This window comes from Dermacentor andersoni, chromosome 4 (assembly GCF_023375885.2).
Source record: "Dermacentor andersoni chromosome 4, qqDerAnde1_hic_scaffold, whole genome shotgun sequence".
Taxonomy (NCBI): Eukaryota; Metazoa; Arthropoda; class Arachnida; order Ixodida; family Ixodidae; genus Dermacentor; species Dermacentor andersoni.
The window spans coordinates 196200575-196218247 of NC_092817.1; the positions used below are offsets into that span (position 1 = coordinate 196200575).

The following is a 17673-nucleotide window of genomic DNA, read 5'->3' on the forward strand; positions in this document are numbered from 1 at the left end:
TTGCACATGTTCCTGCAGATTGTCGGACATTGTCACTCATTGTGAACGTAGACGGCCTTCCGCTCTCCCGCAGCTCGAGAAAGCAATTCTGGCCGATTCTCGTGCTTGTAAAGGAAAGTTCACACTCCTCTCCATTTGTTGCTGCTCTCTATGAGGGTGACAGCAAGCCTGGAGATGTGACCTTGTACTTAAGTGATTTTGTCTCCGAAATAAGGAAGCTGCTTGAGGAGGGCCTTATGTACAATGGCAAGGTCTATGCTGTGAAAATCCATGCATTTGTGTGTGATGCCCCAGCAAGGGCTTACATCAAATGCATTAAGGGCCATACAGCCTATTTTGGATGTGAAAGGTGCACTCAAAAGGGTGCATACTCTGCACTTGACAGGAAAATCATTTTTGATTCCCATGACAGTCCCTTGCGCACTGATGAAGATTTCAGGAGCTTTGCCCAAGAACATCACCACCATAGCGAGTCTCCGCTGCAGTGTTTTGGTGTTGGGATGGTCACACAGTTCCCACTAGACTATATGCACCTGGTTTGTTTGGGAGTAATGAAGAAACTACTCATTTGTTATTGGGCTTCTAAAAAGCCATCAGCTTCAAAAATGTCATCACAGTCAAAGCTTCATGTATCCACGATGCTTGCTAGTTTTAACTTGTATGTTCCAAGTGACATGAAGCGCAGGCCACGATCACTGCAATTTTTGGAGCAGTGGAAAGCGGTTGAGTTTAGGAACTTTCTACTGTACTATGGACCACTTGTCCTCCAAGGAAATTTGGAAAGAAAGTTTTACGACCATTTTATGAAGCTTAGTGCTGCTATTGCTATCCTTGCATGCCCAGATTACGCAGTGCACAACGTGGACTTGGCGGAGCACCTTCTTCAAGAGTTTGTAGCTGAGGCTGGCTCCCTATATGGAAAGGGGATCTATGTCTATAACGTGCACTCATTGTTGCATCTAGCTGACGATGCCAGAAGATTTGGCCCTCTTGATGACTTTTCAGCCTTCGTTTTTGAAAACTTCCTTTATAAACTTAAGACCCTAGTAAGGACGAAGGCTCGAGCTCTTCAGCAGGTTATCAAGCGCCTCAGTGAGAAACGCTTTCTTAGTAATGTTTCCACAGGTTCTCTCAATTCATACCCAAGACTGTCAGGAGAGCACTCTAATGGACCTGTGCCACCAGGGTTTCAAGGCAGACAGTACTCTTTGCTAGAGTTTGAAGGAACTGTGCTAAAGCTTGGCAGGCTGGATAATTGTGTCCAGCTTAAAGAAGGTCACATTGTATTAGTAACTAATATGTTGCAATCGGTGTCGGGGGCCAGCATCTGTGGGCACTATTTCACAACTTTGGCTGACTTGTATTCGCAACCATTGCCGTCTTCAGAGCTCCTGGTTTTTGCTGCTAAAGACCTTTCACAAGATCTTTCTGTGTGGCCTGTTGATGAAATTAGAAATAAATGCATGTGCTTGCCAAGCGGAGGAGATAATTATGCAGTATTTCCTCTATTGCACACATGCCATGGTTTGGTCCACTGAAATGAATGGACTAAATGAGACAAGTATAGCCTGTGCTGGTATACTTGCTAATTTAAACTGTTCATTTCATTGGACCTGCTCTTCTCAAGGTCATGAGATTGAATCCTTGCCACAGTGGCTACATTTTGATGGAGTGAAAATGTGTGTGATGTCAGTGCATGTTATAAAGAACACTGAGTGGTCAAAAATTAATTGGCAGCCTTCCGCTTTTGTGTTCTAAAAAATCCATGTGCAGCTTCGAAATGTTAAACCTCTCATTCCACCATATCATTACCTGCAGTACAAGTGTAGCAGTTGCATTGCTGAATAATAGGAAAGGCAATATTTTCGGGGATCACTGGTTGATTTCGTAAAATATAAAACTTGCCTATCAGGGTAGATAAGGCACATGAATTGATTCACAATGACGTGAGTTTAAAGGCGGGCGAGAGGCATATAGTGGAGGGCTGCTGATAAATTTTAACCACCAGTGGTTCTTTAATCTGCACTGACATCACTCGCCACATACATGTTTTTCACATTTCACCTTCATCAAACTGCACCCACCGTGGCTAGGATTCCATCGCATTAATTCAGTTTTCTTTGTTTTATAATTTCAGGGGGGAAGACATACAGCATCGTTCTTTTTGAAGATGAAGATGAAGTTTCCGTCGTGCCCACTTCGTGGATTTCAGAAAACACAGTTAGGTGGCCACCATTTAAGAGCACCGCAAAGATAACTACTGCCATCAAAGAGCAACAACCACCATCAAGCGACTGGACTAGCTACAGATGTCGAGTGTTGTGGACATGTGGTAAGCTTCTTGCCCAAGTTTCTAAAAACATGTTCAAGTTGGTAGCTTAAGTTCGTGTACTATCAGTAAGATCGGTAAATTTTTGGCAGTATTGTTAGCTAAACCTTGAGCTTGAAAGTTATCTTCGTTGAACCTTATAATTAAGGTATCTACAATTTGTTTACTCTTAGTACCAGAACTGGTTGCTTTTGTATTGAAACTAGTGAAGGTGGCAAATTTTGAGTAGATGAATATACTAAACATATTAATTTGGACATGTCATTTTTATATTATGCTGTTATTTCTTTCACCACTCAGTGTTCAACAGTTCTATAAATTTTTTTGTTTGTCTTTTTAAAACTAGTGCTTTGCATTTCATTTCTTTTTGGGCAATAAATATTACATTCATTCTTTTTAGGCAGCTATGAAAGTGCTAGACAAAAAGAGCAGCAAGCAGAATTCACATCAGATTTGGCCTCAGATGTTGAAACAATTCAGCAAAGGCGGAAGAGGCGGCCACCAGCGCGCCTGGAGTCTTCAGATGAAGAGAGCATCGACTTTCCTGTTCCTCTACGAGGACAGTGCTTTAATTCTTCGCAACAAACTGCGAAGTTTGTTTCACGACCACCACCGCCAAAAATTGTGAAATTTTCACGGTTCAAGCCCCAGTCACTTGCTTCACAGGATCCCCAGATACAAAAGGCCCCACCTAGCCGGGAAGTGGCTTTAGATGATGGCGATTCTTTTGCTGAAAAAAGGAAGCTTGACCAAAATGGTAGGGGCTGCTGTCAGCCTTTGGAATCATTTATTATGCTTGCGACATGAGTTGCAGGTCGCAAGAATTTGTCCAACTTTATGTACAGTCTGGTCAGGTGCTTTTTAATTCTGTAAAGGTTATAGAAGGGCTATAGTTGATTATTTCATAAGTGGAGCGTATAGATAGACGACAGCAAACCTTTATTTCTGGCCGCCATACAGGGAAGGTGCAGGTTGCATGATCATGCGAATGTTTCTACATTAGGCACTTTATAGACAGTGTTGCTCTAACATTGCCTTACTGAATGTGTTTAATTTTGGTGATGCATCTGTTGGTGTCATATGCAGGTGCCTGCCGCATTTGTGAGCTTTACCGTAGTAGGATACAATTTTAAAAAGAAGTTGGTAACACTGGGCCATGGTTCACATTCTCTATATTACTCTGCTGGCCAATCAGCACAGTAAATGAGAGCAGCTTTTAGTGTTTTAATTTATCAAGCAAGCATGAGCATCAAAATTCTTGGTCTTATCATTTCGTCTGGTGATTAGCTTCTTGTTTAGGTCACAAAAGCTTTAACAGTTGACTACATTTTTTTGCAGTGGAATTCGGTGTGGGGGTCCCAAATGTGGGCGGAGCTTCACTGCACTTAGGTTGCATCCAACCATGGTGTTACAATTTAGCATGGAAAAGTTGGTCTGTTCAGTTGTAGCAGCCACATGATCACATATTGGTCATTGCCATAAGTTAATCTTATTTAATTTTATTCATTTACTTAAATATTCTACAGCTCCATGTGGAGCTATAGCAAAAGTGGGAGTGGAATGTAAATAGTAAGTCTTCAAAGTGCAATAGGTCTTTAATTTATTTCAGTGCGTTTACAAGCAAATATGTTCACTGTTATTGTAGATCCCCTAAATTTAGTCAATACTTTTTGGGAAAACGCACTTATGTTAACAGTAGAATATTTGCATATGTTTAATTCACCATTTTTAAGTCTGACTGTTGAATAATTTGTTTTATATCTGCATTTCTTATACCTTTCATTGCAGCACGAGTACTCTGGCTGTGTTAAGGATCCTGTGAAGTTACGTGTGCATGTTTCTGCATGGTGTTCTTGTATTGGAAATGCAAAGTGTTATTCATGCAACTTAAGTTAGGCCCTTTGCAGATTATTGGTTAAAGAAAGAAATGGCAGGAATCCTTTATTTAACTGTTACTACTATTTCTTAGGTGGATTGCTTTGCTTGTAGAAAGAATGAAGACATACTTAGGTTACTGCTTACATAAGATTAAAACCATTACAGTGAAATGTTTTAGCTTGGTCAAGTTACTTTTCTCTTCTTTGTTTTAGCCATGCTTGGAAAGTTGCTCAAGGAGGTGAAGGGAATAAGAGCTCAGGTAGATGGCCTGGAAAAATCCATCCAAAGGATAGAGCAAGCCATCACAGAAAATAAACAACCGTGTGCACAACCTGTCAGCAGTGCCATTCTTGAACTGCTTCCCCTGGCAACTCATCAGAGGCTGGAAGAATTGGAGTGGCAGCTTCATGATGAAAAAAACAGGACAGACCTCGTAAGTTAAATTTTTGCTCTGCAAGTACACATGCATGAAATTTTATGTGGATGTCTTTTTTTTTTCTAGATGGCCCATTTATCGCGAATCGGTGGCACATCAGTGCAAGATTCTGTACGCAAAATTATGCGGAGATGCATGTGTGACACGTTGGCCCAGGACTTTTCTCTGACTGGGAGAAAAGGAAAAAGGCCATTTATTGGGCTATACCTGCTCCAAGTCCTCACAGGTGCTATATTTATATATCTCTCATGTGTAGCATGCATACGCACATTCGCATTTCAGCATGCCATGATTTTTAGCTGTCAGTTAACAATGCATAGGCTTGAAGCACTGAATGCATTTCCTGTGTAAGGAACATAAGCAGTATATTTTTTTATACTGATAGCATGGGCTTTTCCTGGCATGCCATCACCCTGCTGGTTTTCTGCTTTGCCTATTATAGCGAAGGGTGATGAGGCCGTTGTTCAGCACAAGCCATGAGGCTTTCTCTTATCTTACTTTAACCCTCTTCTCCAAGCCAACCAATGTAGCCTTGTCTTTGATGATTCATTCTCTTTTTTTTTTTCATTTGTTTTTCAGAAACGCTGAAAAGCAATTTCGCACAGGCCACGGAGTCACAAATACATCTTTCGATTGCCGAATGGCTCCGTTATGCACCATCAAGACAGAAGAAACGGTAAGAGACAGTTCAGTACTTTAATGATTGGCAGTTATAGATCAGCAATTTAGAGGCGCCAACACTAAATATTTCCTAATAAATATGTGCATTTTATTGCATGCATTACTGGAGTTTAAATAACCTCTGGTTTTAAGTTGGGGGCAGACAAAATAGGAAGTGTTTTGTTAATTTGGAAGATATCTTAGTGCAAGTATATATGTTATTTTACTTTTCCTCATCCTTGATCCATATTTTTGAGCAGTGTCAGCAACCTGCACTTAATGTTGCACTTTTTGTTGTTAGAGGTTTTGCTATTGGAAGTGTGTCCACCAAGATGCTTATGATAGAAAATTTTTGGTTCTTTACATATTTATTTATTTTTTTGCAGGGATGCAGCTTCGCCTTTGATGTCATGAATCAGACCATCATCATGAGCAGCTGGAGGCCACCAGGGGACAAGGGGACAAGAAGTTTCTAGATGTGCTGAATTTTTGAGGCAAATGTTGACAGTACTTTAAATTTGTAGTTTTCCAGTGCAACGGCACATGGCCAAACAAGGGATGAAGGAGACTTGGAAGAAAACAGTGCAGCAACAGGGACAAGACAGAAGACTGTACAGGTGCTGACTAGCAACTGAAGGTTTATTGAAAAGGAAAACATAAAATATACTCCCTTTACAACCTAGAGCACGCATGGTCTACACCAACAACTCTGATAAGCTGTCAGCTTCAGTTTTGGTGGTCAGCTACAACAGTTCGCAGTGATGAACGAGGACGGATGGGGTCCGCAACACATGCGTAATCACCCCATCCGTCCTCGTTCATGACTGTTACCTGTTGTAGCTGACCACCATGACTGAAGTTGACAGCTTATCAGAGTTGTTGGTGTAGACCATGCGTGCTCTAGGTTGTAAAGGGAGTATATTTTATGTTTTCCTTTTCAATAAACCTTCAGTTGCTAGTCAGCACCTGTACAGTCTTCTGTCTTGTCCCTGTTGCTGCACTGTTTTCTTCAAGTATGTACAAATTCGCTTATCTCGCCGTTTTACTTAAGTTGGGAAGAAGGATAAAACATGGCGCTCACTGACAACTGGTTATTTAATGATGCAGACACTACTTAAATGCCCTCAGTCCAGCGCAGGCGCACACCGTACAAGGAAAAAGGAACATATCACAACTTTATCACAAAAAAAACGTTAAAGAAACACTATTTCTATGTTATATAATGCAACTGAAGTATTGCTCACATATTGTGAACCAGCATTTTTAATATAATGCGCCTCTGTCACTTCACATGTGGTTTGTGGTCTGCTTCTGCTAATGATTTTCACACTTGAAAATCTGTGTGCAGTCACTGCAGTGCTCGACAAATTTGGAACCTGCCTTCATTCTTTGTTCAAACTGTTCAAAACATTAGCTATGGTTTTTGTTCCTGAGTAGCCAAAATAGGCTGCATGTGTGCTGTTTTGTAGATTGTTGCAAGTTTCTTTGTAAAGTAATTAAATAATATAATCATATTTATAAAGTAATTAAATAATATAAATCATATTAGTGAAATGTAAGCTCACATGGCACATTTTTCAAGCTGTGCTAATGTGTTCATGTAATATTAAGTGTATTATATGTCTGCTTCCTTTTTCTAAGTTATATTTGTGAAACTAGCTGTATGCCAAGCTAAAGTGCAGTTATACAGCAGTCTGAAGCTTGATGCTAGTGTAGTTGATTCAGTTCTTGACAAATAAAATAGCGTTATCAGAAACAAATGATGGCTACTTGTGATGTGCACCCATATATATAAATCATTCTAATTGTCAGAATAACCACGTGCAGTGGTATCTTCAGGTTACGGCAGCTTGTAGCATCTAGATGATCAAGAGCACTAGTAGAGAGCTGATGAATATTACATAAAGAACTTGTTTAGAGTAAGCGGTCTGAAAAGTATGGAAAAACAATGTGTTGTGCTGTGCAGCCTTGTAAGTATTTGTATTCTATAGCACAGCACCGCATCACTGTGTAGCAAGGAGTAATGGTCAGTTGCTCATTCTTGCGACCTTAAACTGCCGTAACCGTTGTGGTATGAGGATACCATTGCAGACTGTTTAGCCTTTCACGAGATTATTTTATTGACCAGCAACCATTGATAGCTGAAATATTTCAGTGATTTAGAATGCGGTCTCAAAGTTTCTGAAATGTTATGACAGCATTGCGGCAATATTGCAGTGACATTGTCGTGGGAACGTTGCATGTGTGCAAATAAAAAGTTGTAGCAATGTTGCATTTATATTGTCTCCAGAAGTTGCTTTAACATTGACTGAAAGTTGATGTAACATTGGAGCAATATTGTCTCAACGTTGTCTTATGTATGTTGCGTTAACGTTGCAAAAAGAGGACGCTAGCCACGTTAAGGCAATGTTAGAAGCTAACGTTGTGGCCACACTGAGGCAACAAAGCGTGCTACTAGGGCAAGTATTTGTGAAACCCCAAAATACATTCCTGTAATGTCTGAGTTTGTCTATCAAACCAGGAAACTAATGCTCTATGTTGCAGCTAGACTTACTTGCTTTAAGTTCACATACTTTTAACCCTTTACCTCCCGAGTTATTTTTGAGAAAACGTTACCAAATGAAAATTTCTTTACAAGTGCTTCATTTTCAGTGCTTGAAGAACTTTTCTATCTCTTGAATGTGCAGTGAAATAATGCGAAAGAGAGCGGTCTAAGCAGTTCCCAAACTCATTCTTTTTTGCTTGTCGCGTGCAGCTAACGTTAGCTGTTAAAGGCTGGCGACCAAATGCCGTTGGTTGTGGCGTTGAGGCTAACGAGCACGCAGCAAGCTGTATGCGCGCCTGTTTGAGCCTATAGAGTGGGCCTGGTAGATCAGTTGTGTATTTCCAAGATTCGTTTCACGAATGTGACTTTACTGCAGCTTTCTGAAATTCTAAGCTGTGGTTTAGCAGCAATGCGCAGGAGTTACGGAATATAAACAATCCTTACAGCGTGGGTACCGTTCTGCTGCGGAATAAGTTGTCCAGTTTCAAATTTAATTTGTTTATTAATCCTTGAAAACACAATAGGAATGTGTCCCACACTGTTTGGACCCGTAGCCATGGGCTAGTCAGGGGTCCAAAAAATAAAGCACAATAATGCAGACACTTCACTATGTATAAAATTGCATTAGCGCAAATTCTATTATGTGTTGATGCGTTGCGCGACCACCTCATTTGTTGGAAGGTGTTTCCGCCAAGGAATAACAGCGTGTACCGTGCAGGGTGAATCACACCAATTGTCGAGTGGTCAATCCCGGAGGCGAAGCGTACACACACCCAGCTTGGGCAATGGTATAGGCACTATAGCAATGGTGAAAACTAGGGTGCCTTGATGTCCTCCTCGCCCGCCGCTACGGAGCGGCGGGCGAGGAGGACATCGAGGCACCCTAGTGAAAACTAGGGTGCCTCGATGTCCTCCTCGCCCGCCGCTCCGGAGGAGGACATCGAGGCACCCTAGTGAAAACATGCTATGCGCGCTCCTTGTGGCGATGGCGTGCGCTGTTACGGAAGTGGCGAAGAAAATGCGCGGAGCTCATATGCAGCCATACCTCTAAGCCGATAGATTACGTTCAAACATTTTCTTTTTTCCCCGCACAGCGCAGAGGGCACTGAGATATATGCGCTCACTGATCATCGGATCTCATTCATTCCCACCTGTACAAAAACGACGGGCCCTGAACTTCTGCCGATGCCTACAGTGGTCACCACTAACATTGCCTCTATTACGAGGCACGCGCGTCCGCATTTTCGCAAACACGATGCATTGCTAATCGCGCATTACACCGCACGGACACACGCATATATGCACATCCACACAGCAATGCGGTCCGTTTTGTTACGCAAAGATGAGCCCATAACGTCGCTATTTTTTGCCACGCACTTTATCGTGACGCAACAAACGTGGTACACTTCCGAAGAAAAGCCGACGTCGATGTCCTTCATCGCACAGTCCACCACAAACCCGTTGTTCACTTGCGCAAGTAAAACAAGCCAGCGTCGCCAGTTTTTCATCACGCAGTTCAGCACACACCAATGTTCTCTGGCACACAATAGTGCTAATCTGACTGATAACGGCGGAAGTTTAAAAAAAGAAACGCGTCCACGTGGCGCAGACATGCACCAAGGGCTGCGCCACTGCACCCCGCCGAGTGCTGGCGGAGGCGCTGTTTTGCCAAACAGAGCCACTGCACGTGTGCCGGTGACGTCACATTGTGACGTAGCCGGCCATGCGTGACGTACCCTGGGAGAGGTCTATACAGCTGGCAGCAGCAAAACTGGCCAGGTGCTTGCGTGAATTATCCGCACCTACAGGCGCTCGATAGCGCATGCTGGTCGCATACTTGTGCATCAAGCGGCATTAAAAATGTGTGCATTTCGGCCGTGAATGGAACATGAGCAACGCACGCAGCGTTGAAAAAAAAACACGGTAGCAGTTTCACCCGAAAGGCGAAGCATTGATAGCGACAGCACAGACTACACAAAGTAAGTTTCGTAGTTTTATCGGCCGTATAATTTGCAGTTAACATTCGGTTACTGATTAAATTAGCAAGAATGGTGTCTGCACGCGCAGGCGAACACGAACAGATCTCACTGTATGACCGCGAGCGCTCGCGGTCACAACGCTGGTATCATAAAGAGCGCCGACAGCAGGGAGGGGAGCGCACTTTTCGTCTTGTCTCTCGCTTCACCGCGCCTGCAAATCTTGAGATTACGCGACCTCTAACACTAGGTGCGCGGGTATACAGTGCGAACCAAGAGCCATCTCGACTCGCCCTCAAACGTTGCACCCGCCACAGGCTACCACCAAGATATAGCGCACGGGCCGCGTATAGGCTACAGCCACAGCTATAGGCTAGAGCTCTGTTATTCTAGCACACGCTTAATCACGTAACCTCCAGCGTTGGGCGCGTACCAAGGCACCATAAAGCTGTATCCCCACGACGGAGCAAATCACGATTTGCGCTTGCGGACTGCGTATCCCATCATCATACGTCACCCGTTCCCGCCGCGCTCTCTCGATCCGCTCGAGGCACCTCGTGGTATACGCTGGAAAGACAAATCAGCCCCACGAGCTTGCACTGTCACCCACGGTTCCGGGAGCGCGGGAATTAGGGTTTCTCCGTCCTCGCTGTCACATCCTCTGTCGTGGGAATGCTAGCCGCCAAGTGACCCCATGCACGTAACATGTCACATGACTGATTCGTCCACGATTTCATCCGTCGTGTGAATCCAGCTTAACATTCTCGGCTTAGCTTCGCACGCTTTCCTTCGCACCCACAGCATACGGTGCGCGGTGCGCGACAGGATGTTATTGCACTTGGACTTCGTATGGACCATACGCCTGCAGTGTAGTGTCCACATAATTGGCATTATAAAACGTGCTAAACGTCTCACTGCAGGTGTCAATACCCGATAAACGTTCACGTATACTGGCCCTCATGGCTATATATTATTCGTGAACCAAACGACCACACGTTTAACGAGCGAGCACAGAGACACGTACGTGCAGTGAGGGCCAAGCACATGCAGCACTCACTCGCAGGCATCCAACAGGTCCTTCTTGGTGTTGCCCTCGTGGACAAGGTTGGCCAGCCGTCCGTACGTCATGGACACCAGCAGCGCCAGGTGGATGGGCTGGTCGCAGCACTGCCACAGGCGCTTGCCCAGCGCGGTGCGCTGCGTAAACGCGCACCAGAGCGCCAGCAGTGCCAGGGCCTTGCGCTCGGCCGCACTGGGGTCCAGGGTGTAGATACCCGCCGCGTTCATGGACAGTTCCTGGCTGTCCACGAAGTTGTGCAGGCCTGTCAGTGTCTCGATCAGCCAGTTCAGCTCGGTGTCAACAAAGTGCTTGCCCAGCTTGGAGAACTGTATCCCGTGAGAGATCGACGCAGTTATAGAAGGTGATGTTTGTATGCAAACACGCGTAGTACAGGTCAATGTTGGTGCCGAACAATGTTAATAGGTTACATGGGTACAGATCAAAGGAGCAGACGATCTGATTTAGTTTGGTTCTCCTCTAAGAACGGCTCGTCGTTCCCGTTAAGCACAGTGCGTAACCGGCAAGAGGATTGCCTAAGATCCGGACAGATTTAAGAAAATATAATTAGTCCTTTTTAGAAAGCAATGAAAACATTTGGCGAAAATATCAAAGCAAGAGGGACATGTCGTATACATGAACCAATAATTTAACAATAATGTCGCCTAGCTTCGCTTCATAGAGATTGTGACACGTGCGTTGTATTTGCATAATTTTGACCCTGACAAACTCCACCGGAGCGAAGTTTCTGAGCAAGCAATTAAGGTTAAGACAGGTGACTGAGTTTGCAAAAGTTACTTTGCAAAATTTGCTTTTCCAAGTGGTAAACGGCTAAGTAGTACATTTATTTCTTGGATCGTTTGGTCCGCTTCACCGATTTTCTTTGTAGAGGGCGGCGCCTTGGCTGCTACCAGCTAGTCCAAAATGTTTGCCAAACGCGTCGGTGAAACGGGAAAAGAAGCAGTTTCACCAGAAAGGCGAAGCATCGATTGCAATAGCAAATTCGTAGACAGCTATGCAAAGCAAGGATAATAGTTTTATCGGCCCCATAATGGTGTAAACATTCGCTTACTAATTACAAGCATGATGTCTCGAGCGCGCACACGCAAGCATGAACAAGCACCGGGAACCTATTCACATCTACACAGACGGTTCTGTAATCAAAGAATGTGCGACTGCAGCTTATGTCCTTACAGGTAGAGCACGCTTGTAAACTAGGACACACGTCGTCACAAACAATAACGGAATTAGTGGCAAGTATCTAAGCCACTTATTTTATCAAAACATATGAGACACCCACAATGTGGGTAATTTGCACACTCCTTATCGGCTTTAGCATGTCTTGAAAATATTGGTGGCAGCCAACCACATGCACAAATATGATATGCAGTGCTCAACAGTTTAACTCTGGCTAATGACAGAAAACATGAAGTGATATTACAGTGGGTCCTGAGACATGCTTGTATAGTAGGCAACGAATTAGCGAACTCAATGGCGATATCGGCCCATAAAGATGCAGAAATTCAACTTATCCCTTTATCACCAATGGACACACAACGCATATTAAGAGTACTAAAGGACTTGTGTATGTCAACCTGGTTTAATGAAACTACTCCGGAATGAATTCCTCATGAAGTGGCCCCTCAACTCAAACACCTGCTCGATGCAGAACTTTCGAAAAATGCCGAGACACTAATTCATCGACTGCGCCTTGGGAGAGCCTACACTTAACATTTCCTATATCACACAAAACGGGCTTGTTCCCCGGCTTGCTCCAGTGAGCACGACGATGAGGATTTTTGCCATCTACTCCTCGAGTAACCCATATACGCGACGCAAAGATGGCAGTTAGAACAAGAGCTACACTCCAGTGATCCTCACCGACCTTTCTCACTCGCAAAATTGCTGGGCCCATGGACGTCGAAAATAGCACAGCGAAAAGCATTGAATGCACTTGAAAACTGCTACAAAGACACTGGCATCCTTAACAAGTACTAGGTGTCGCACTGAATAGTCACACAATGTAATTATAACTTGCTTTATTATTTGTACTTATTGGCACTTGTATATTACGTGTTAAGCTTTTTTGTATTCTGTGCGTACATTATTTTAACTCTGTAATTCCTCATCTGTTTATATGATCATCGCAGTTTACGATGCGGCTGCTTGTGTGAGTTTGTGACTTTGTTTACAAACTCATTATAGTGCGACTCGCATTTGCCGTTAATATATATATGTTCACGGGTGTATAGTACTGTGTGCTGTGGATTTCTGGCCGTATGATGCAGTTTCTTTTCATTTTCTTACGACGCATTATTTACATATTGTTGTTTCTGCTACGCGAAAAGGAGCAGTCGTCACCATTATAAGGTGACTTCATCTCTTTCTGTTATTTTCAGTTCAATAAAAAAATTTAAACCTCACTCGATGACCGCGGAAACTCGCTGCCAAAACGCTGGAGTGAGGAAGTGCGGATGCAGCAGCAAGCAAACTGACCTTTGTGCTGCGCCTCTCATCCACGCGAACTAAGCGTCGAAAGCACAGCGCACACGAAGCTATCAGCACTCGGTGCACTCTGTCCTCATCGCAGATAGCTTTCAAGATAGGGCCCGCGCGGCGGCGCCATGCGCAACCGATACCGGAGTAGGAAGGCCGCCCCGCGCCCTTCTCGTTCCTGCGATGATGATGATTTAATTGCGTTCCCTTTGAAACGGGGCGGTGACAAATAGTCACCTAGCCTGCTTTATTTAATCAGGTATGCTATACACGTTTTGTTATCTAGCATTATACACCTCCTTAATCTTTTTTTTTTCCTTCAAAATCTACCTTGTACCGTTAGCTATATGACTGAGAGATATCCTAGCATACGCTACTCCCGGTGCCTTGCGCACGACTGAAGACGGCGCGCCGCCTCTCCGCTTTGCTCCCTTGCGCGCGCGAGATTGATCCGCCATCGCCGACTCACCCTCGCATGATTTCACGCGCGCATACAGCATATGGCGCGCGGCGACGATGTTCTCTCCCTTGGAATGCGGGACATTAAGGCGACGCCGACGGCACAAATCCGCCTGGAATGGCAACGGAACTGAAGAAACAAACAGCTGCAGCACACTCACCCTCTACCGCCCCAGGTGCACGGCGCGCAGGCCATTTTTATACCCGACAGTCGGCGCATACATTTGCGGAGGTTTGATCGTCGGCTGTCGCAACGGCACGCGGCTGCGCGAAAAACCTACAATATGTCGGAGCCGGGGATCACGAAGATGCCGACAGAAGTGTCAATGTTAGTCTGCTCTTTTGCAATGTACTACATATACTATGCCTGTTTGTTTACAACATAAGGATTCTTTATAGAAGCGCGGCCGCAGAAATGCCCAGAAACAATGAGCACGCCGTGGTCAAGCGCCGCACGCACGAACAGCCGAACAGCCTGGGAACTCAAAACACGAAACTAAGCGCCGAGATTGCTGATCGTTTCGCGTGCGCTGTATTCCCGGCCGAGCTCCACCGCTGGAAAAGCTGGCGCTGCCGTCGGTGTGACGTGTAATGAGTGATCACGTGGACACAGCGGCCGCGTCGGCTGCTCCAGAAGCGCTGAAGCGAGCTCAAAACGCAAGTTTAAAGTCCCACCTGCGCTGCGGTTCTGGGCAAGTGGAGAGGTTTTCCCGCTTCGGGTGTCTGCTTGACAACACTTAAAAGCCCTATAATATGTATTGGCTGCTTTTGAAGGTGTCCAACATATAGCGGCGCGAAATGCGTCCGCTATGGACAGACGCGCGCAGAGAGAAGAGCACGAACTTTAAGAACAACCGGCGAGCAGCCGAGCGGCGCTGAAACTGAGCCTTTATTGTACGTGCCTTCCACGCCGAGGAGGCCGGCGCCGCAAACAAACATCCGCTCGTTGTGCATAAAGCCCCTTCATACACGTTTCCGCCGACCAGGCGGAAACGTGTATGGCGGGGTGGCGCGTGGATGCAGGGGCTTTAGTTGTGCAGACGCCCACGGCGGCGGCGGCGGAATCGGATCCACTACAGCCTTTCCACCATTCCATTTGCTGACGGATGGTATGCAGTTGTGTGGATGTGGCGGATACCGAGGATGCTTGTTAACGCTCCGAAGAGCTCACTTTCAAACTGTCGTCCGCGGTCGGTTGTTACCACGCTGGGGCAGCCGAAACGAAATATCCAACCGGCTACGAAAATGGACGTCATGGTTGGCACCGTAATATCGTGTACGGGAAACGCTTCAGGCCAGCGCGTGTAGCGGTCAACGCAGGTGAGGATGCATCGTTTACCACGCGATGAAGGCAGCGGACCGACAATGTCGATGTGAACGTGGTCAAAGCGAGAGTCGGGCGGACGGAAGGGTTGAAGTGGTGATTGGTGTGGCGGGTCGTTTTTGCACGTTGGTGGCGTTGATATTCTCGAGCCCAGCGGCGGACATCTGCGTTGATACCGGGCCACACATAACGGGAGGTAATGAGGCGCTGAGTGGCGCGAACACCAGGATGGCTCGAGTCGTGTAGCTTGCCAAAGACTTGACGATGGTGCGAGGAAGTCCCAAATGGACGGGCACAGCCTGTTGACATGTCGCAGACGATCGTACCGGAGGAGAACGGCAGTGGCACCTCAGCAAACGAGAGAGATGTGGACCCTGCACGCAGGTCGCGCAGCTCGTTGTCAGAATGTTGTGCCTCTGCGATGATCTCGAAATCCACAGCAGCAGCGGAAAACGCGTCGACACGTGACAGGGCATCGGCAGCCGCATTAACGGGTACTTCGATGTACCGTAGGTCGACCGTGAATTCGGAGATAAAATGGAGGCGCCGAATTTGCCGGGACGTGTGTGTGCTGTGGTTTCCACGGAAAGCGAATGTCAGTGGCTTATGATCCGTCAGCACATGGAACACGGTACCTTCGAGAAGGTGGCGAAAGTGGCGAATGCCAAGGTAGACAGCCAGGAGTTCGCGGTCGAAAGTGATGTATCGAGTTCCTGCCGGCTTCATCTTCTGCGAAAAGAAACCGAGTGGACACCACAAATTCTGCTGGAATTGTTGCAGAGCTGCACCAAAGGCACTGGAGAAGGCGTCGGTGATGAGCCGCATGGGCGCGTCAGTTAGGGGATGCACTAGGAGGGTGCCTTGTGCCAGGGCATTCTTGGCTTATTGGAAGGCGGCGTCTGCTTCGGATGTCCACTCCAAGATCGCAGATGGTGCCTTTGGAGCCTTCAGCATGTCGGTCAGAGGTAGAATGATGCACGCTATATTAGGCAGGAACCAACGATGGAAGTTCAGAAGCCCGAGAAATTCGCGGAGCTTGCGAAGCGACGTTGGACGTGGAAAATCCCGCAGAGTTTGAACCTTCCTGTCCAATGGCTTGATTCCTTCAGGTGTGACAAGGTGTCCAAGAAATTCGACGTTGTCAATACCAAAGACACATTTGGCTGTGTTGATAGTTAAGCCATGTTCCTGCAGCCGCGAAAACAGCAACCGCAGGTGGTCAGCGTGCTGCTCTGGTGAAGAACTTGCCACCAGCAGATCATCAAGATAGGCGATGACGAAGTGCAGACCGCGTATGACTTCATCGATGAAGCGTTGGAAAGGTTGGCCTGCATTACGTAAACCGAAAGGCATGCGGACGTACTCGAATAGGCCGAAAGGTGTTGTGATGGCAGTCTTCGGTATGTCCGCTGGTTCCACAGGAATTTGATTATGTGCCTTGACTAGGTCAATCTTGCTAAATATGGTTGTTCCAGCAAGAGTGGTAGCAAAGTCGTGAATGTGCGGGAGCGGTTACCGGTCGGGAGCGGTGCGGGCATTCAATGCACGATAGTCTCCACAAGGGCGCCAATCTCCGGGGTCACGCTTGGGCACCATGTGCAGGGCAGATGACCAGCTGCTTGACGATGGGCGGATTATGCCTAACTGCAGCATGTGATCAAATGCTCTGCGAGCTGTGGCGAGGTGGTCTCCAGCAAGACGTCGTGGCTTGCAGGACGCTGGAGGACCCGTGGTGACGATGTGGTGCGTCACAGTGTGCCGCACCGGAAGTTCCAAAGTGCTAGGTTTGGTAAGTTCAGGAAATTCACTGAGGATAGAGGCGAATTCTGATGATGGCGAATGCGGAGCTGGTTCCGTAGAGGCGGACAGCGGTGCGAGGATACCTTGCACGGAGAGGCTGGTCGTACAGTCCACAAGTTGACAGGAGCGGAGATTCGCGTTCAAACCGAAATGGGTAAGAAAGTCCGCACCTAGTATGGCGAAGCGCACGTCGGCGTGGATGAAAATCCACCGAAATATGCGACGCAGGCCCAGGTCAATGGTGAGGGAGCGTTGGCCATATGTTGCGATTGTGGATGTATTTACAGCTTGCAAAGGCGCAGTCCTCGGACAACGGTGTCGGTCCTGGCGAGAGGCAGGAATGACGCTTACCTGTGCACCAGTGTCCACAAGAAAGCGATGGCCTGCGATCCTGTCTGTGATGTAGAATAGGCGGCTTCGCTGAGCGGTTGAGTCACGCGCCGCCATTAGTGACTCGCTTCCATGTTTCCCTGCCAGCGACAAGGCTGTCAACATTTTGCAGCGCTGGCGCCGAACCTGGTGTGGTACCAGCAGAAGCCGTCAGAAGTGTGTCTTGGGCGGGAACGGGAACACGAACGTGAGCCACCCCTAGCCAGTGGAGAGCGACGAGGCGTGTCCATCTGCATTGCTGCCATGGTGTCCATCAGCCTGTCAATTTTCTCCTCGAGGCGAGATTGCCGGGCCTCGAGGTCTGATGTGACAGTGGTCGAGGA

The 17673-nt window shown here is 46.5% G+C and overlaps 1 protein-coding gene across 1 annotated transcript in view; it reads right to left on the reverse strand.

The window, feature by feature from the left end:
• Window positions 1-17673, reverse strand: part of LOC126530532 (transient receptor potential cation channel subfamily M member-like 2) — a 214013-nt gene that overhangs the window by 74535 nt on the left and 121805 nt on the right. The window contains exon 9 of the mRNA XM_050177803.2: window positions 10882-11210. Coding sequence (XP_050033760.1) covers window positions 10882-11210 — 329 coding nt within the window. The remainder of the gene's footprint in view (window positions 1-10881; window positions 11211-17673) is intronic.